The sequence below is a fragment of the Gnatocerus cornutus genome, chromosome 9 (genome assembly GCF_029298725.1).
Source record: "Gnatocerus cornutus isolate USDA-ARS CGAHR chromosome 9, icGnaCorn1.1, whole genome shotgun sequence".
NCBI classification, from domain to species: Eukaryota; Metazoa; Arthropoda; class Insecta; order Coleoptera; family Tenebrionidae; genus Gnatocerus; species Gnatocerus cornutus.
In genome coordinates, this window is record NC_142241.1 from 12,433,540 (window position 1) to 12,453,531 (window position 19,992).

Here is a 19,992-nt window from a genome sequence, read left to right on the forward strand (position 1 = left end):
AGAATTAGAAACGCAGAAGTTGGACAATTGCAGGTATTCAAAACTTCAATTTTTAATTGTTTGCAGCACCTTTATTGTTAAGAATCCCAAAAAAGTACCATTTACAGTAGACTCTCGATAATTTGAAATTCAAGGGCCCTAGCAAAAAGTTGAAAATATAGTGTGATTCAAATAATCGAGAGAAAGAGTGGAAAAAGTTCAAATAAACGAAAGTTTAAAGGCAAACAGACAGAATAAACAAACCAATCAGAGAAGAGAGCGTAAAATCCACTAGCTCCACTTGGAAGAAATATCGTAAAACTGTTTTGTAAGCTATGAATTCTGGTGAAACAGATTTATGCTGCGACGAAACTTTCAAATAACCCTTTATTAAAAGAGTCAAAAAAATCTTATTTTAAAGCTGCAATGGAATTTTTAAGAGTGTCTTGTTCAAAAGTTTTCTGTTTTTCTTGTCCGCCCGGGAGAAAGAGTAGATTTTACTTCTAATTAACGAGGGGACCAAAATACATTGAAAATTTTCAATTTATCGAGAGAAATCAAGGGTACCCGGAAAAAACTTCAAATTATGGAGAGTCTACTGTAATTATAAATCTTTGATTTAATTCGGTTTTTTAGTTATATCAGTCTACAGGTTCTACTAAGCCCCCGAAATTCCCTATTTCTTAGTTTCCGACTTTCAAGTTATCTTGAATTGTCCAGAGTCAACGACACGAGCTTTCAGATTCCCAAAAAGAGAAAAAGATTTGATGTGACTGCTCTTCTAGTTTTTTTTCAAAATTTTCAGCAATTCAAGATTTCAAGCTCCTAAACTCTGAAGTTCTCATGCTTTCGGTCCACTTTTTTTAGGTATGATTTTCAGGTTTTTCGTCTTTCAAGTTTATAGATTTTTTTTAACTCCACTAACTTACAAATTTGAGTGTGGGAGTAATTTACGACACTGCGACACCAATCAAATATAATTAATTAAATAAATTTAAATGGAATTATTGAATGGATCAGAAAATGTTTTCATAACTGAGTCTTATTATTAATTAACTAGTCGTCCACGCATACAATACTTATGGTTTATTTTTTAATTATAACCAGCGATAAAACAACAATGCGCAACTAAAATCTGTAAATTGATCGGCCTGTTTTTAATTAGCATTGTACTCGAAAGGAATATTATAGTTTTGAAGTTGTATATGTATATATGTTTGTAGTTTTATATTCTGTGGTTACCTCACAATCAGAAGCAATTTATTAAGTTTTTATACTATGATGTGAGATTTTATAAATTACACTAGTCAACAGTTTTTATAGTCGTAAAATCCAGAAAAAAATCAAAAAAATTTTTCAAAATTTACAACAAAATTTTGGATAATAATAAATTAGGATAATTTTGGTAGCGTCAGTGAAGATCACAAATCTTTTAGTTCTTTCTGATTTTTTTATCTGAGAATTAAAAAAAAACACAGATCGGTGGAAGAAAACGCGAAAAATTTATAATTTATTTCACCATCAACCCTTATTTGAACGGTGTAATCATCTCGCAAACTATTTTCCATACACTCTTGAGATAATTTTATACCCTAATTAAGAGTTTTTCTATTTAAAAAGTGAACGTCCTAGAGAAATTTCAAGGCCACCATCGTGCTTCGAATCAAAATCTCACCATTTACGCATATTTTCAGCAAGACAACACGTTTTAATTTTATTTTGTCAACCATCAGTAATTTATTTAATTACTACCGCTTTGATCGAAATATTTTGCACGCGAGTGTTTACGTTTCTATAACTAACGAGTTATCCTGTTGTTATCAAAACAAAACTCAAAACACATAAACAATTTACTTTTTTATGCCGAATTTCAAGTGTTTGTTACGTTACTGATAAAATTATTGCTACAATCCGGCGCTATGTATAACCGTCAGGACACTCTGTAATCAGGAATGACTTGAATTTATATTTGCTAAAGGTCGATGAAAAAATAAAACAACCCATTCAAACAGGAGATAGCGTCTCAACATTATCTCAAAAATACTCACTATCTGAAAACACGTAAAACGAACTGCACGTATTTTTAAGAGTTCCTCACCGTTTAAAAATGTCGTAAGTAGTTCTTCTATTAGTTCCATTTTTAATTATTAAAACAACATTATAAGGAACCAAGGTCAACAAGATATTGGTGCTTTGCTGGTGCAAGTCACGCAAGTAACTGCAGACGTTCTTGTGGTGATTCTTCAAATATTTTATTCCATTATTTTGAGTCTTGGACGTTTGGCAATTCCGAAACAGCCCAAATCAGTGAGAGGTGAAATTGTCTTGGTAAGTAAATTTGCGTTTGTTCTCAACGCTCAAGAGGAATTTAAGGTAACCGGTGCTGGACATGGAATGGGAAAAGAATTGGCGCTCTTATACGCTGCAGAAGGTGCAACTGTCGTCGCTTGGGATATTAATGAAAAGAGCGGTGGGCAGACAGTGAAGGAAATCGCGCAGAAAGGATATCCTCAAGCTCATTTCTTCCAGTATGTAACCACGCAAAGACAGTTTTCTCCGAGTTTGTAACTCTTTTTCCGTAGATGTGATGTCTCCAGCCATGAGAGCGTCCAAACTGCCGCCAAAGAAGTCCAAGACAAAGTCGGAGATGTTACCATTTTGATTAACAACGCAGGAATCATGCCAACTCACTCGCTGTTAGACCACACGACTGATGAGATTGAAAGGATCATGAAGATTAACGTCATGGCACATTTTTGGGTAGTTCAGATAACAAAGTTCATAGATCAAGAATGATAATTGAGTTTTAGACTCTACAAGCTTTCTTCCCGAGCATGAAAAAACACAACTATGGACACATTGTGTCGCTTTCTTCAACAGCCGGACTGTTTGGAGTGCCGAATTTGGTACCATACTGCTGCTCGAAGTTCGCGGTCAGAGGGCTGATGGAAGCGCTGTACCAAGAGTGTCGACAAGACAAGAGGAACGAAATTAAGTTCACTTCGATCTACCCTTTCATGGTAAACACGGGGTTGTGTAAAAACCCCAAAATTAAATTCGACAACGCAATGCCTATTGTGGACACCAAAGAAGCTGCTAGAGAAATAATGAAAGCGCAACGACTGGGTCTTAAGGAAATCACCATTCCTCGACATCTCTTCTATCTTAATTACATTCTTCGACTACTTCCGGAGCGTGCTCAGGGTTATATTGTCGATTTTGTTTCAGTGGGTCTGGATTCGGACTTGTAGCGCTTTTTTTACTGTTATCAGACATGTTACAAAGTTGTTTAAATAAATCTGAAGAAAACACAGAGTTCAATCACTTGCGATAAGAAGAGTCACTGATAGATCGACGTTAGTTAGAAAAAAAATTACAATGAAGGCAGCGTCGAGGCTAATCTTTTTTCAATAACCTTTTATCAGTATTCTTGTAAATAGTCTCGAAGCACGACGTTGTCAGTAACAATGGCTGCTACTGAAAACCACGTCGATGCGAAGTAATTTTTCCCTAAAATTTACCAAAGAATTGATTTGTTGTTTCAGTGATCGTCGAAAGAAAAAGTTGTTTGAAAAAGACTTCCAAATCAGAGAATCTCCAATGACTGTCAGATTCGAACAGAATGAAGACATAAAAACGATATACAACCTTTTTGCAATTATTCTTATCAGTTTGTTAACAAACACGATTATTCATGATTACACGAAGACTGGACAGTAAGTTCATCATTTTCACGCTTTTTATTAATTTTTTTCTTTAGATTACACTTCGGATTTAGACTCATCGTCAAAGGTTTTAATAAATTTCACCTCGTGATTGGGGTGTGGGGCATTTTTAATTTGTTGGCTATTCTATCGTGTTTTTCTTTCAAGTTTTGGGCCAAAACTCGGACTCTTTTGAAACCGAAAAGTAAGTGGAAGGTGTGTCTAGAACTGTACTTTCAGTGAAGTTTCAGCCGCGAAGTTTTGGGACAAGATATGGATTTTTGTGGTCGTGCTGTATTATTTTTTGTCATTGCATGGTCTCCAGAAAGTGGTCAAGAATTTGGAGCTGGCGCCAGGCTCCGCCACGATTCTTTTTCTAGAAGAAGTAAGTTCACCTCTGGTTTATTATGATCTAAATTTTTTTTTAGGTAAGACTTCTGATGAAGCAACATGCTTTTATCCGCACCAACGCGTCTTCAGTGTTAAGCTACAAACCTCATAGTGAGAAAGAGTTGAGACTACCATCTCTTGGAAACTTCCTTTATTTTTTGTTTGCTCCAACTCTTATCTATCGCGATGAGTATCCCAGGACCAAACGCATCCGTTGGACGTTCGTCCTTTATAACTTCTTGGAAGTTCTTAGTATTATATGGCTCCTGAGTTTGGTAGTTGAGCGATTTTTAGTACCACCATTCGAAGATATTTGTATAAGAAAGTACACTTTGAGTGAAATTGTTGTTCCAGTGGTCGCGAATTCTTTCCCAGGGATTTTATTCATGTTGTGTGGATTCTACTCAGTTCTGCATTCATTTCAAAACGCTTTTGCGGAAATGCTCAGATTTGGGGACAGAATGTTTTATAAGGTAAGAAATTGATTGATTACGTGAATATTTCGGTGTTATCAGTTTTGTTTACTCGACTTTGCTTTCGATTAAATAAACAGTTATCTAAGGTGTAATCGCAAGTTGAAGTTAGAGCGTTGATCTTTGACTTTGAGGAAAACTTATTTTTATTTTGGGACGGGTGTGTTATTCTCTACCTGCTTGTTGTCGGGTGGGCGATATCGTTGTCGAAAGTTTAAAAAGAAGCAGGGCCGGTTTTACAGGATTGTTTACATGTGGAATAAGAAAAATATCTAAAAAAGGTGGTCTAAGGCCGAAAGACGTGTCACGTCGAGTTCCACTGAAACTTCGACTCATAGTTTCACTTTTTCCACAATTTTTAAGTGTCGCGTCACCTTAGTCTGTTATTTTTAATTATGTCTGGAATTTCGAAAATCAGAGATTAGATTAGATTTTTTGATGATCTCAAATCTTTCCCATTGTTCAAATATGTAGTTCTAATTTTGTCTCATTTAGATTTTTCAGATTCAGAGTCTAGAAATTTTTCAAATCCCTTATATTCCCAGTTTTCAAATTTCTATAAATTGTGAAATTGAATCAAACTTTCCAGTTATTAAATCAAGACTTTATTTCAATTAATAATTATTTCAGATTCTTGGATTTCAGGTTCTTAAGTTTCAGATTATTGTAAAGTTAAGTTTCTTAAGGTTTTTTATGCTTTTTGCTCGTCGTCTGGCTCAAAAACCCATTTTGGGTTATCAAATTTTTCGGTGTCCATGAAATTAATATTTTGAGCATTTCATTTTTCAAATTCTCCGATTTTCTAGATATAAAATTATCAGCTTCTTCATTGATTTTCGTTTTCTTAGATTTTTATGTTCTTTGAGATTTTCGTGTTTTGAAAGATTTTAGCTCACAGATTCACAAGTTTGTAATGTTAAGGTTTTTCTTCCTTTCGGTTTTTGAAGTTTTAAGATTTTCTAGAATTTTTATATTCCTAAGATTTTAGATATTTTGTCTCTCAATTTTCATTTTCTTGAATTTTTAGGCTGACAGTTTTTGTTTAATTTGTTTCTATTATTTTGTCCTAAACAGATGTCCAAATTTTTGAGATTCGTTATAAATAATAATTATTTGTCTTATACAGCTGTCCCAGAAAGCTCGAACTACTTTTTGAATTACAAATTCCCCATTTAAATGTCAGATAATTTTTGTATCGCACAATATTCAGACATCTATAAAATTCAAATTACTACAATTTTAATTTAACCAATCAGATTGCATCTGCGTGCGACATAATGAAATTTTTTGCAGATAATTTTGCAATGGAGTATTATTTAGCGCTGTGATTGGCGAACTCCAGATTTTGATGCACAATTTCCTGTTTAAACAAAAGTGGGCGACCTGCAACACCGGTGGATTTAAAAAAAAAAATTGTGAAAAATATGTTGCCAGTGGAGTAACATATGCTCGGGTCCGGTTTATCGCGGGGTTCTAAAATGGCCATTTTTTGTGCAAACAATTAAAACCAATTTTTTTGTTACATTTTAAGATCCCAAATTCAGAATTTTGTTAATTTACCCACTATGAAGTAAAAACACCACAGAACCTCTGTCGGTACGCCGCTGTTCAGAAAACGAACGCACCCACAGAAAGTGGACAACCATAACAAAAATCCCTTTTTTCCAGGAGTGGTGGCTGTCCAGGTCCCTCTCGGAATATTACCGCACCTGGAATGTGGTGGTCCACGACTGGCTCTTCACCTACATCTACAAAGATTTTTACGAGGTGCTCGTCCCCAAGAATAAAGTCGTCGCACAATTGGCGGTTTTTCTAATATCTGCTTTATTCCACGAGTGGATCTTAACAAACGTGTTGCGGCTATTTTTACCGGTGCAATTTCTTCAGTTTTTTGTAGCAGGAGCTTTCTTGGCTCTACTCAACATCCTTGACTTACCAGTCGGTAATCTAGTCGTGTGGTATTTCATTGTCTTCGGCTCCGGAATGCAGGTAAACCTGTATACTTTGGAACTTTTTGCGCGCGAAAACTGCCCTTTTGAACAAAACACCACCTTCGTGGATTTCTTTAAACCGAGATTCATCACTTGCGGTTGTATCGAATGAAAAGTTTAAATAAATTGTGTCGTTTTGTTAGTTTATATGTTTGTTATGCAACCAACAATACTCAACTGCTTTTTCTCGGTGGAAAGCCATCATCATTTTTCAACTACCTCCTAACTCCTCTGCGACCCTAATAGCGGAGAGCGTTTTGAAAGTCCGTTTGACGACGTTGTCGGGATATTGAGCGCATGTGATAGGAGGGGGCAATGTTAAATATTTGATTTTTCCTCCTTTTTTAAATTTTCTCTTTCTATACTGACCAGAGGGGTCAATCTAATGGTCAAAGTAAATACAACCGTCTCTGTCGGACACACCGGTTTTAAGCGATAGCCTCTGTCCGGTCTTCAAACGAACTCGATTAAATTCCCTCACTCGGCGGCAACCAACATTTGAAATAGAAAACATGTTTTGTGAAATTGTTAGGGGAAAATAACAGGTTTGGGATTAGGGTGAACTTGATCGGAAAGAAACGAAATAAGGGAGAAGATGTCCGGAGAGGGTGGTTAGACGACGGTATATTCGAATTTCAACGACTTAATTAATTGTTGTTTGAACTAATTAGCACTTAATCGAAGACTGGAGATAACAATGAACGACTATCCTGTTGTTTACAAATAATAAATTTAAATTAAACGGACAATTGATTTTGTTGATAAATTATACAACAGGAAAGACACATTTTGACGACTGAATAAATTTAAATTTAAATTTGAATTTATAACGTCACTGTTTTTAATTATCAAAATTAGAACACCCCTTTGTGTTGTGTCGATTTTTTTATCCACAGGTGGTCAGAATAATTACCACCAATTTTTGATATTTGATTGATATTATGAGAGCTCCTGTCAAAAGTAAACAATACAAAAAGTTAAATTCAAGTAATTTTGTAAAGTCTCTTGGGATTTAACAAATTTTCCTAACAACTTTGGAATGTTTAAAATCGTGTAGAAAAATCTTGGAGAAAATTAGGATTCGTTCGTTCTCATTTTTCCACCAACCAATAAGCAGCGTCGGCACCACAAGTTATTAGTATTAAAATATGTACACACCTACTGCTGATATTCCGTCACTCTCCACACTTCTTCGCGTTTATGATGCCTTGTGAGTTAAGCCCTCTTAGTTATGAATTATGAGAAATAGTAATAACTCCAATATGGCTGACATAATATTTAGATGATTCCGACGATTGATAAAGCCACATTTTCAATAAATATTGACTTTCCTTTCCCTGATACGAAGGAAATTCGAATTAAATAAAACAACGCTGAGAGAGAATATCATTGTTAAAAGCAAATGATTCGTTAAAATAATTAACTTTTTCTATATTCATTGTTAATGACATTTATCATTGTTATTGTAGTAATTCAATTCGTTTATTTTCTTCTAAAATTATCACTTGTTTGTTGATCCAGACCGAAATTAACAATTTTTTGACAGAACCGCATTTATTTAACATTATTATTATCATTTGAAGTGATATAAATAAAAATATCCATCTCTTCTTTCCACTTTCCTCCATCCCCACACTCTCGCTCCTTTCGTGGTGTTTGTTGCGTCAAGTTATCAAAAGAGTGCTCCATGTATTAGGAGGCTAGGAGACTCGAGAGATCACGAATCGAACCGAGCGAAGCGATCTGAACACGGCGCTGTAATTTAGCGACCACTTCGCTTTGCTGTGATCTTGTTAACAAGACCGCCAATTTTGCGCCTAAACAGCTAGAGAATGTCATGGAGGCCATGTTCAACTTAGTTCGGTTGCCAAACCACAGAGGGCGCCACAAGGCTTGAGTTTCACGGTTGGCAGCACTATTTGAATAAGGTTGTAAAATTTGTGTCTTTTGATCTAAAATTATGAAATTTGGTAGAGTTATTTTACGTCTTCCTTCTTCCTTCTCCAAATTTCACAGCTGTTGCTAAAAAATTACCGAATTTACGAATTTTAGGGGAGGATATCTGAAGTTATTGCTTCGTCATAAAACAAAAATTTCTAAAATTTGTGTCTTAAGTTAATTATTACTAGGAGACCAATTTTAGGAAAAATATTTCAATTTTTAAAATTCTAAAACCAATTTTCAAGTTTTGTCCATCACTTATCACAGTCAGCCTTATTAAATCGTATTTTCATAAATCAGAACTAAAAACGTCTAAACTAAGCACAAACACTGCTTATATTAAACTACTTTTGTTAACTAACAAACCGAAAAACTAGCAATTAAACACGTTTACGTTAACGTTTTTTTTTAATTGAAAATCCTCTAAAACGTATTAAGCGAATAAAGTGTACATACCACCTACCTTACAAAAAATTTTCTCAGTACAACACACTCCCGAAACGAATCCCTTCTCTAAAAGTCGAAACACAACTGATGCCAATAAAACTATTTTAATACGTAATTTCCTAATGCTTATCACTACCTTTTTGTTGAGCGAACAAAAAAAAGTCAGGTGGCGCGGCGCTAATGCCATAAAAAGGGTAATGAATTACAACTTTTCAGAAGGTCAAGTTCGAAAATAAATCCAAATATGTATGTATACAGTGTCCGAACGATTTGTTAACAAAACTGATTTTACAACTTTCCAAGCGGTCATTTTGACAAAATATCATCCCTTAAATGTCATTGTTGTAATGTCGCCTAAACTAACATATAACTGACAATTTTTTTTCCTTACAGGATTGGTTAAAATGCTATATGGTTCCTGCCAAATTTCAAGTTCTTATCTCAAATTACAAATGAAAAAGGGGTAGTTTTTCAGAAATTAACATGCCGCATATCAAACGTGTCGCGTAATAAATTGTAGATTCCAAATATGTAACATATGTTAGGTATTTTATTATCAATAGTTAGGGTTTAAGAAAAATCTTCATTTTTAGGGGTCGTGTCTTCCAAATTTAATTTTCTTTATATGGATCGATAGAACTCTGCAAGGCTCATCTTTTTTGTCGTAGATGCAAGCAGCGTCAGAGCTACCATTTCAGAGACATTTGGGCTGAAATTTCATTGTCGAACCTGAAAATGACACCCCAATTGAAGTGTACTAAAAAAAGTCTAAACTAAGCCCAAACAGTGTGAATACTTATTAAACTACTTTCTAACTGTAATGTGACGTATTACATGATTTTCTTTAGTATCGTAATGACAGGTTTTACCGCAGTAGTAATAAAGAATCAAGAAATAAAATTTTGAAATTAATAATTTATTATTGTAGAACGTACAAATAAAAACATAATTAGGCTACATGTTAGGTTTATTTGAATTTGAATTTCGCGCGATTATAAGATAGTGTATTACTTACTGTAATTGATGTTTATTTGTCGAGACAACCTTACTAATTGTCAGTTCTACCAATCTTATTGAAATTATCTAAGGAGAGGAGCAATCGGAACTTTTTGATCTGAAAACGAGCGATAAAATTGGGGTGGGTAAAACAGAGCTCTGCTTACATTTGTCGGAGTAACAAAGCGAGCCACGCGGTGATTGGCTGGAAGGGAACTTAAGCTCTTGGAGTTAAGAAGAGTGGCTTACCTCCGGTAAAGAAAAGACGAAGGATATGTACCCGATGACTTTGTACGACGTGTCTATGAGATGAGCGTAGATTTTTGAGCACCCTTGGGTGTACACCTCGTCACAATTCTCATTACAGCAACTCGGAGGAATTTTGGCGTAGTCCTTCGGGCCATGAACTCCGCAACAACTGTACTACAATTAGTGTTAATTTGAGTAGACGCTCATCCTTTTTACTTTCTTCTGGATCTGGTCCAAGCTGTGAAAGAATTGTGTGTTGTTTTCTTTGAATTGTCTTTCAAATTCTTGATCTATTGCTTTACTGAATCCTTCTTCTGATGGGTGGAGAGTTATTGATACCAGAATTCCCAAACTGATTTGAGCCAAGAAAAGAGCAATGAGGAGGATCGCGTACTGGAAACAGAATGAGTGGTGGTGAAGACATTGCCCCCCTTTTTACCACAAAAAGAGCTTGTCGTTTTTCCGAACAGTTTGCATAATATCCTAAGATCGTCACTGTTAACATTACCAAGCCTAAGATTAAGGCTGCATTACCAATACAAAACCGATTTCTGAAGGGATGAATGGTAATATCATGTTTTTCGACAATATTTAAAGTCCCAAAAATGACCAGAGCTATGCTACTGACCTGGAATGTCTATGATAACGTGGTTTGAGGAGAGAACTTCTTACACTGAGAAGAGTGTTACAAGTATAGATAATAAACTTTATAATTTCTTTACAACTATTCATTTAGAATTGACACAACTGTCAGGGTAAATGACAAGTTACAATAAGAACGTGTATTTACAAAATTTACAAGTTTTGCTTTGGCTTCAAAGTTAGATCTTCAGTTCCATCATCGAAGATTAGCTAAATCGACGTTTCTTCCACTTTGTGTCCATTTAGTTTGAGCGCTCTCTTAATGTTCTCTCGCCTTAGCTGCAAAGGGAAAAAAGTGTAATCTTACAATTCGAAAAATCTACAATAACAAGATAAATCATCAGCGTCAATTCGATTAAACTCCGATTTTTTCATAGTTCCGATTTTATGGAGGGAATAACTGATTCATTGCCGTTATTTGTTATCTTGGTGCTTACGATTTTATTATTTCCATGGTCATAAACAGTGCTAACCACATCAAGATACGACCTGTTTAAAGCTCTTAATTAGACAGTTAAATTTAAAAGCTTTTTTCCCGTGAGTTAATTTTAATACGCTTCTGCTACGCCAGTAGTTGCACTGTAACATTTCATAAGCGATCGCCATCAGATGGTCATTAAGATTAATTACAAAATTCTTCGTTTTTATCAAGATTGAGTCTATGATTGATTGTCGCGAAAGTCACACTTCAACGGTCCTAAAGGGAACTGTTGAGTTCGAAGTCTGTTGGTAGCACTGATCGAGGTGACATTTTAAGCTTATCCGTGGTTTTGCGAAGGTTTTGAAAGTGCCAAAAACAGTGTTACCACACTTGTAAAATTATAAGGCTAATCTGACCGCTCAAAAAAATTGAGAAGATTCTCGAGGAGTGACTAAAATGTCGAGTTTGCTGATTCTGATATTTCAAGAATGTTAATATCTCCAAATCACGTCATATTAGATCAGATAAACCTAAAGACACGTAACAGATATCTGAAGTTTTTATCTTTAATCTAGAATATATTTTTTTTTGTTCGACGAATCACAAGCAAGATTTCAAGTTATCAAATAAATAAATAATCTGCGAACTTAAAAATCAACAGATATTTATTTTTAGTAACAGAATAATGATCAAATCAACTTGAACAGTGGCGTAGCTGGGAGCTCAAAATTTATGAAAGAACTTTGTGTTAATACCTACTAATAAAATGATCATGTTATACATTAAATCTCATTTTTAAAACAATATTTTGGAATTGTGTGTTTGAAATAATAAATAAAAATTATAATAATAATAGTAAAAAAGTACTTGAGCAATGAGATTTTTGAAAATGCTGCAAAATTAGAAAAAAAATTGTATGAAACTCGTGAATAAACAAATTTTATCCACTTAAAACATTATCGCACTTGGCTTTGACTCGTAAGTACGCTAAACTATTTTGTCGTAGATAAAAAATTATTTTGGACATCGTTTTATTAAAATTTTGAAAAGTTGAGTGTAGTCTATGCATTACTGTCAATTTGACGCGCAAATAAATTTTGACAAAAGTCACAGTAATAATGAAAAATATAAAGGGTGCTTTACACTTTATGACAATAAAATGGCTTTGATGTCCAAAACAATGCTAACTTTGGTGATTTTAGTTAAGGAATTTAGGGAAGTTACTATTTTTTAAACTCATTTATTAAGTCTACCAAATTTTAAAATTATTGAGCAAAAGACACAAATTTTTGAAAATTATTTTTTTTTCGACAATTAATTTTAAATTTTGCGCCTCACATTGTTTTAGAAGTAAAACTAAAATAACTAAATTTAGTGTTGACATTTGACAATTTGCGCTTTTTGAGGTTAAAAATAAAGCGAGTTATGATCTTTGGTTAAAAAACCCTAAAAATAAGGCGCGAATTATGAAATTTTAACACCTAGTGGAGAAAGAAATTGTATCAAATTATTGATAAAGATTACATTAAAAAATAGATGAAACTTATGAACTGGCTAAAATAATTAATTTTTCTTACCAAAAACGAGAAAATGGAACCACCAAGCTGCAAAGAATACTATAAAAATGTGAACAACTCTTCAACTGTCTTACCTCAACAACAGCAAATGCAATAGCGGCGTAACCTATTATTTCGAGGTAAATTTTGGTGGAATCTATAAACGCATCAACACATCCTTTGGCATAAGGGGTATAGCATGGAGTCTTCCCACAACAACTTTTGGGATATTCCAATTCCCCATAATCTGAAAAATTGTTAACTCCGCAACATTTAAACTGGAAAAATTTCATTTAATCTTGGCCAATAAAAGCAGATTTTTACTTGAGTTTGTATTTTATAAAAGGCACGAAGAGAATCTGCATCCGATTGGTCGAATAAGTCTGCAAGAGCATCTCGTACGAAACCGAAGAAATCGTCCTCTTTTACAACCTTGATAACAGTGAAAACTCCTAAAGCGAGTTCTATTGCAAAAATAATTAATAACACGACACCATACTAAAAGATTTCCAATAGAATTGTAATATTTAGATGATGATTTTTACCATAGTTAACAAAAAATTGTTTTCATGTATTGTTCCAAGACATCCAAACCCGGCGACAAAAAATATAATCACTCCAACTCCTATTATAATATAGCCCAATGAAAAATCAGTTCCTGAGAAGAACACATTTACTCCTTCACTTTCATCAGTGAAGTACATAATTCCTATCACTATTAAAATAATGGAGCAAGCCTGAAACACACGGGAAAAGTGTAAGTTGTAAGGAAGCATCACTTACTTACCCCTAGTAAAAAATTTAGGACAAATAACACCCATTTAGCAAAATGCGAAATGCAGCTCATTTTTGTGCCGTACTTCACTTCACTAACTTTGAGATATTTTATCTGATAACAACCTTCACTACCATTGTATTTGATAATAGAATCGTGATTTGAACAGTAAGAGAATGATCTCAACAGAATCTGGCTATTTACTGCTGGAGCTGGAGGGAAAAGAATGATAAAATATCAACTGATAAATCCGATAAGAGTATAGTGGTCTAGTGCAATATGACCTTTTTCATATAATTTGCATTATCACACAGATAGATAGTTAATACTTGGCTTTAATTTCATGACGCCCTAATCGAATCATCAACAAAATCGCTGCCGTAACCTTCAATAAATTTCATTTTGAGTTTATCAATTTTTTCAATCTTACTGTGACTCCGGCGGAGATAATATAGGCGACTTCTAACATCATCAAGTGGCCCAGGACCACATTTCCTATTTTTTTTGCACATCCTGTAAAATCGCTCGTGGTGCATTTTGTTTTGTAGTCCTGCGTACCGAAGATTCCACAACATTGCATCTAAAGTTCGTTCAAAAGAACTAAGATTTTGATTTGAATTAATTACTTGTTTTTGTAATTCTTCCATTTCTGCTGTTATCGGCTCTGTATTTTCTTCGAGTTTTTCAATTATATTTAGAAATACTAATTCGTGGGTATCGAACATGGACGCGATGTAAAAATCGATGATGGAAAGACTGAATAAAACAGCAATAAGCTGAAAAGTGCGTGGAAATTTAGTGGGAAAGTAGATTTTGTTTTACCGGCTTCAGCACGTTCGGTTTTCTGTTGAGGATGGCGTAAGCGAGCATTATGGAAGTTAGAATCATTATGGTACCAATGGAAAATGCGGGAGTTCCGTGTTTTGCTAAGATGGTCCGCAGGAAACTGAGTTTTTCCGCTTGGATCAGTATGGTGATTGCAAGATAACTTAGGATAATACCGAAAAACTGAAAAAGGGGTTATTATCAGATGTAGAGAAATATTCTTACAGAGAGTAATCCGGTGGAAACCAGGACTAGGATTTTAGATATGCGGTCCCAATTCATTTGTGTAGTTTTGTCTAATTTGACAGTAATTAGAATGACATCTGAAGCTTTTCTGCATTTAGGAAAAATTGGGGTTTTTGGGCTTCTAAATATAAACATATCAGTTACTTTTTTAAATAATTTTAGGGCTTTAGTTCAAGTATCAGTACTTTGATATTATCCCGAGGTCTCAAAATATTTAAGAAGATAAGATAAATATTTGCGTTATCATTTATAACAATGTTCCGAAAATATGTGATTAAACGGTTGATTGCATTGCAATATTAACACTTCAGATTTAATTATTTTAAATAAAAACTTCAAAAATTTTATAGCTTTTGCGTTTTTTACATGTTGGTAGTTCTATATCTTAATTTTTCAGATTTTTGTTTGTTATTAAAAGAACTGCAAAAACCTTTCACCAATTTTAAATTATTTTTTAATTCGTGCGTTTAGGTTGCAAATGTTCATTTTTTATTTAAGGTTGGAATCTTGATAAATTAACTTTGGAAATTTTAATACGGCAAGGTTGATATCATTGTCCCCCAGAATTTGACATTTGTCCATTTTGACATGAAATTTGGGGTGTATTAAAATTGCGTAATTAATTAGTGCGAGCCCTTAAAGATGATCAGAGTGATGTAAAATTTCCCCAAAATGCGACTGCTGTTTAAAAACGGTAACTCAACCTTCTGAAAATTCGTTGTCATTCATTACTCTCGGTTATGCCATCTTATTATTTTTTGTTCGCTCAAGAAAAAGATGTTATAAGTTATATTAGCCATTAGGAAATTATGTATTAATCTCGTTATTAGAATCAGTTGTGTTTCGACTTTTAGAAAAGGGATTCGTTTTGGGCGTGTGTGTGCTGTTTTGAGAAAAGTAAGTAAAATAAATTTTATCCTCTTTTTAATTGAAAATTTTATAAAATTGCAAGTAATTTTCAATTGTCAATCTAAATTTGTCGCTTATAAAAATTTGAATTCTTCATTCTGTCTTAGGGAACTTGGCGGAAACAAGGTTGGCTACACTGTTTTGGGGAGTTGCCAAATCTAGGGAATTTTGAGGGGTTTTAGAGACTATTTTAGAGAACAATTATTAATTTATAATAATGTTTTTAGAATAATTTCCTCTGCGTTCTCACAAATACAAAACAAATAGAAATTTATTATTTTAAACAAAAAAAAAAGTAGTTTCAATTTAACGCGACAATCGACGCAGTTACACTAAATTACAGTGTCGCTAACAGAGAACCACCAAAAACCCCTAACTTAGAATCTGTGTGTTAATTTAAGAGTTCAATAAACTGTTTTAAGTTTATTATTCAGGTTATGAATATTATTATCGGTAAAAAGGGTTGGGGAAAAGTAAGGAAATCTAGGGAAAAATTGTGTTCGACCTAGTAAAATATCCAAAACGAAAGTTGGCGGCAGTAGGATTTTACGAGTGACGTTTTCCAAAATGGTTTTAAAAAAAATCTCCAAAATTTGGTGTTTTTTTTGTGAATAGTGGACTACTATCTAAAACTTTGTGTTTCTAATGTTTCATTTGTTGTGCGCAACTTTCAATTTCTAGCCTGTTTGGGTCGGCAACTAACAATACACTACGCGATTAAATCACGTAAATTTTCTGCATACTCTTTTCTGTCTCCAGTGGTTTTGTTTATTTATTTGTTTTCACTGTCTATTGTATTCTACTTTCATGATAGCTCTTCGGATTGTGTGTATTTTGGACGGTTTTGTAACACAAAAAATAAAAAAAAAATAACTGATATGTTTACTTCTTTATTTTAAAACGGTAAAAATAAAAATTTGAGCATTCTGAAACATTTTAAATTACACCTCTCGGTACACATCTCAATCATAACTAAGTTTCTTATTAAATTTGGGACCGTAATATCAAAATTACTATTCAAAGCCCAAATTTCAGCCTCAAGGCGCTTAAAAGCCCGAACCCGGATCTGCTATTATAAAACCAATTTTCATCGACTTTTACAACATTGAATAGACACCTGTAGGCGTCGGTTTTGGTCACCGATTATAGACAAGTGACTTTTAAACTTTTTCAGTTTCATTGCTACATTTTCTTAATAATTTCAGGGTGTGTACAATTAACAACAACGCAAAGTAATTATTGGCGAATACCTCATTACAGACGTGCAACGATGTTCCTTATAATGAACAGGTATTAACAGTGGCAAGTGTAATTCGTCAAATCTGTCAACAGCTCTTGCTGTACCTTTCACATGCACTTGTATGAAATAAATAGTTGCATTATTCATAGTCGGGAATTTTTTTAAGAACCAAATGTGGCTGTGCCGCTTTAACCACAGAATGGGAGAGTTAGTGTTTCGTTAGATTAAGTACGTACTTGTAAATTTCTGCAACAGACGTGCGGTATTAAGTGAAAAGATGAAAAAGATTTAGCTCCTCCAACATACTTCAGAGGGAAGTAAATTAAAATGGGTGTTTAATAACTAACGAGACGTTAACGACTTAACGAGTACTCGTAAAAGCTAGTTGCTTAGTTTTCAAGCGAATGCACTTTAAAAGGGTGAATATTGGATCTAAAACTGGCGACGTCTGCAACAATTTGATTACAAAGATCAAAATCAAGTTAATTTTCGGGACACAAATTAACTGGTTTATCAAACAAATAACTACAATTTGTCTGTAGCCTCTGTGGGTATGAATAACAAGTAACTTTCGATTTCCAAGGCCAACGGAAATGCAAATTTTTCATCAAACGATATTATTAATAAAATTACAAGTTATCCAAAAAAGAGAAGATTATACAGAGATTATTACTTCAAACTTTGTTTCTTATACTTATAATTCCCCGATATCACCTGTAATAATTACCTGGAAACGCTCCGATGCACCGAAAATTACGTTAAATTGGTTCGTTACGGCTTCCTCTTAATATTTTCAGCTCATCTAGCTTATCTAATCACAAATTTCATTACCAGTGTCATTTGACTGCGCAGACAACAAAATTACATAAATGACCGCAATTATCGTCGTAAAAATAAAATAGGTCAGGTTTCCTTAGCAAAATCTATTTAGTTTCACCAATTATCATTAATCACCGAAAGTGCATTTTTCTGTTCAATGTTAATTGAATAATAAAGCAGACACGGCTGTTGAGGAAACATGAATATAAAGTAATAAATAGAAGTAATTACTCGATACGTAACATTTATAGAATTTCACGTTTTGTGATACAAATTGACTGAAAGTTGCAGCGAAGCGAAAACAATAGTGAAGGTGAGAAGCAGTGCAAAATTATAAAAATCCGATAATTGTAGTAAAGGTAATTGGAATCGAATCCAAGGTAAAAAACTGACAATTGTTCGATTTTTCGCACAGATCACATTGAAGCCACTTTTTTTAAAATGAATCGTAGCTAGTAGCTATCAGTTGAGTTCTATTTAATGATGTTCGGAATATTCTGACATGAAAATTACGCTTGCTGCTACAACGATCAATCTCCTGCCATGGAGCAAAATGATTTTTTTGGAATTACCTTTGGAGGCCCATGAGAGCCCATGCATTATCTTTTCCTGGTAGTGTTAATTTTATCTTTTTACATTGACGTTTACATACGTGTGTACAAGTGGGTAATTGCGATTTTCCTGGAGAAGTAGTAATCAAAGGTGGAAGTTGTAAACTTGATAAATGTTGGAATCGTATCATTTGCTGTTTTAATTTCAGAGAGAGCTCGGGATTTCAGTGCGGAAAAATGGATATTATAAAAGGTGAAACTATAAAATATTGAATAAATTGTAGATACAGTTTAGTTTTTAGGCCGCCGTCCTTTTTTAACGCTGTTGGAGACATGTCAATAGGCCTCCAAAAACGAAACTAGTTAGTTTTATTATTTAATGGTTGGTATCGCATTATTATCAATGACCAGGAGTCTGAAGAGGAATATATTGTTTTATTTCCAACATAGTCGCTAGACGAGCAACCTGGCAGAGTAAAAGTCTCTTGATGAAATTTTTTTAATTTTTTAAATTTTGTTGGCCTAAAAAATACACTCAGACTTCCAAAATAGCATTAAATGCAAAACCTGACATCTGCATGCAGCCATAATTTTTCGGGCAATACAAAAAGCTTCTAGCGCTTTTACTTTTAAATGTTGGTTGATAAAATTTTGTCAGTTTTTGAAAAAAAGCTTGTAAATTACGAAGGTAAACTTTTTCAAAATTTGTTTAGAACCAATTAGTCACAATTACCATATTGATGTGTAAAATTTCGGCCTGATGCAGATGTCGCTTCTTGCATTTTATATTCAGAGGAAAGTAAAACCACAAACCAATACTTCTAAAAAAAGCTGAAAAAAACCTAAGAAAAATTATTAACTATTTGCATTGTACTTAGGAAGTCGAAAGAAAATCACAATCTAGAGAATTTAAAGAAAATCTAAAGGGAATAATAAAAAGAACAGAACCGAGGAATCAAGATCCATTTTTAAGAAGTTCAATATTTTATCATACAACTTGGCCGATGTTAATCCGCCTCTGTAAACTGAAAAATGATTCTTCTTGTTAACTTTTCATACGTCACGTTTTTTCCAACATCTCTTTTGTGGATTTCAATAAAATGCTGACATAACAATTTCAAGAAAACTGAAAAAGTGGCCACATTTTGTGTTACAATTACAGCATTTAAAAAATCGAGTAATCCTAACAACTAAAATTTATTCGTTACAAGAATCTCGTTGAAAGTAATATAATGGCAGTTCTGATTCATTTATGTGACCACTACTTTATCGGATGATTTCCAGCAGGTCTTTTATGTTGCGGTCGACTTTTTATTTCCCTGAATGATTGAACTTTCAGCAAGTTCTTGCGTCAAATAATTGGCGTCAAGGTTATTTGTTTCTCATCTCACATGGTTGGCTGCAAAAAGTGCGTGATTGAAAGATTCGGAAACCACTGCGATTTTTCTATGAGGCTAATCCGGCGCAAAATTACCATCTCGTAGCAATTTAAAAGTAATCATTAAACAATTTTTTCGCATCGTACACGTCTGTGGTGTTCTTTGTAATTACAGCGAGATGGTACTGGGTGGGTGTAGCATCCACCAACATCACAAATCAAAGCAGTTCTTCGTTGGAAAGCAGATCTAATACAAGCGAGTTCAGCGTTCTTCAAGGTCCATCAAGGACGACTTGCTTGACGTCATCCTTGGACGATACAAGAGATCATCGTTTTATGATGGACTTTTTGCTAACTTATGCAATGGTTTCACTTTTCTCATTACCTGTGGTGGTAATTAAGTTTGATATTCAACACTTGTAATTACTGAATAGACAGACACCGCGAAGATGAGCCAATT

The 19,992-nt window shown here is 33.9% G+C and overlaps 5 protein-coding genes across 5 annotated transcripts; 2 read left to right on the plus strand and 3 right to left on the minus strand.

Moving 5' to 3' along the window:
* Positions 1 to 1,872: 1,872 nt before the first annotated feature.
* On the plus strand, positions 1,873 to 3,290 carry LOC148168911 (estradiol 17-beta-dehydrogenase 11-like). Its single transcript, XM_088044627.1, has 5 exons — positions 1,873 to 2,091; positions 2,145 to 2,307; positions 2,353 to 2,507; positions 2,562 to 2,739; positions 2,790 to 3,290. The coding sequence occupies exons 1-5, from the start codon at positions 2,087 to 2,089 to the stop codon at positions 3,228 to 3,230; spliced, it is 942 nt and encodes a 313-aa protein (XP_087900753.1). The 5' UTR covers positions 1,873 to 2,086; the 3' UTR covers positions 3,231 to 3,290.
* Positions 3,291 to 3,371: 81 nt separating this feature from the next.
* Positions 3,372 to 6,679, plus strand: LOC148168912 (sterol O-acyltransferase 1-like). The gene is made up of 6 exons (XM_088044624.1): positions 3,372 to 3,478; positions 3,525 to 3,695; positions 3,740 to 3,888; positions 3,935 to 4,068; positions 4,112 to 4,546; positions 6,215 to 6,679. Exons 1-6 carry the CDS (start codon positions 3,447 to 3,449, stop codon positions 6,647 to 6,649), a joined length of 1,356 nt encoding a protein of 451 aa, XP_087900750.1. The 5' UTR covers positions 3,372 to 3,446; the 3' UTR covers positions 6,650 to 6,679.
* A 3,436-nt stretch (positions 6,680 to 10,115) lies between these two features.
* Positions 10,116 to 10,344, minus strand: LOC148168913 (uncharacterized; the record flags this gene model as incomplete). Its single annotated transcript, XM_088046261.1, has 1 exon — positions 10,116 to 10,344. A coding segment is annotated over one exon (192 nt), but the record flags the coding sequence as incomplete, so codon positions are not given.
* Positions 10,278 to 10,902, minus strand: LOC148168914 (uncharacterized). Its single transcript, XM_088046262.1, has 3 exons — positions 10,843 to 10,902; positions 10,639 to 10,798; positions 10,278 to 10,601 (listed from the first exon to the last, which is right to left on the minus strand). The coding sequence occupies exons 1-3, from the start codon at positions 10,900 to 10,902 to the stop codon at positions 10,357 to 10,359; spliced, it is 465 nt and encodes a 154-aa protein (XP_087902388.1). The 3' UTR covers positions 10,278 to 10,356.
* On the minus strand, positions 10,863 to 13,756 carry LOC148168915 (leukocyte surface antigen CD53-like). Its single transcript, XM_088045508.1, has 6 exons — positions 13,577 to 13,756; positions 13,335 to 13,526; positions 13,114 to 13,287; positions 12,885 to 13,067; positions 12,811 to 12,837; positions 10,863 to 11,091 (listed from the first exon to the last, which is right to left on the minus strand). The coding sequence occupies exons 1-6, from the start codon at positions 13,634 to 13,636 to the stop codon at positions 11,023 to 11,025; spliced, it is 705 nt and encodes a 234-aa protein (XP_087901634.1). The 5' UTR covers positions 13,637 to 13,756; the 3' UTR covers positions 10,863 to 11,022.
* Between the last annotated feature and the right edge of the window lie 6,236 nt (positions 13,757 to 19,992).

What these genes read in the sequence shown, in the direction of transcription:
- LOC148168911 (XM_088044627.1), top strand. An exon ending in CCTCAAGCTCATTTCTTCCA is followed by an intron (nt 2,508 to 2,561) that starts GTATGTAACCAC and finishes CTTTTTCCGTAG; the next exon opens with ATGTGATGTCTCCAGCCATG. An exon ending in ACGTCATGGCACATTTTTGG is followed by an intron (nt 2,740 to 2,789) that starts GTAGTTCAGATA and finishes ATTGAGTTTTAG; the next exon opens with ACTCTACAAGCTTTCTTCCC.
- LOC148168912 (XM_088044624.1), top strand. Translation starts at nt 3,447, where the DNA reads ATGGCTGCTACTGAAAACCACGTCGATGCGAA. An exon ending in CGATTCTTTTTCTAGAAGAA is followed by an intron (nt 4,069 to 4,111) that starts GTAAGTTCACCT and finishes ATTTTTTTTTAG; the next exon opens with GTAAGACTTCTGATGAAGCA. An exon ending in GGGACAGAATGTTTTATAAG is followed by an intron (nt 4,547 to 6,214) that starts GTAAGAAATTGA and finishes CCTTTTTTCCAG; the next exon opens with GAGTGGTGGCTGTCCAGGTC.
- LOC148168914 (XM_088046262.1), bottom strand. Translation starts at nt 10,902, where the DNA reads ATGAATAGTTGTAAAGAAATTATAAAGTTTATTATCTATACTTGTAAC. An exon ending in CTTGTAACACTCTTCTCAGT is followed by an intron (nt 10,799 to 10,842) that starts GTAAGAAGTTCT and finishes TAGACATTCCAG; the next exon opens with GTCAGTAGCATAGCTCTGGT. An exon ending in CTTAGGATATTATGCAAACT is followed by an intron (nt 10,602 to 10,638) that starts GTTCGGAAAAAC and finishes TGTGGTAAAAAG; the next exon opens with GGGGGCAATGTCTTCACCAC.
- LOC148168915 (XM_088045508.1), bottom strand. Translation starts at nt 13,636, where the DNA reads ATGAGCTGCATTTCGCATTTTGCTAAATGGGTGTTATTTGTCCTAAAT. An exon ending in TTTATAAAATACAAACTCAA is followed by an intron (nt 13,068 to 13,113) that starts GTAAAAATCTGC and finishes AAATTTTTCCAG; the next exon opens with TTTAAATGTTGCGGAGTTAA. An exon ending in TTGCATTTGCTGTTGTTGAG is followed by an intron (nt 12,838 to 12,884) that starts GTAAGACAGTTG and finishes TATTCTTTGCAG; the next exon opens with CTTGGTGGTTCCATTTTCTC.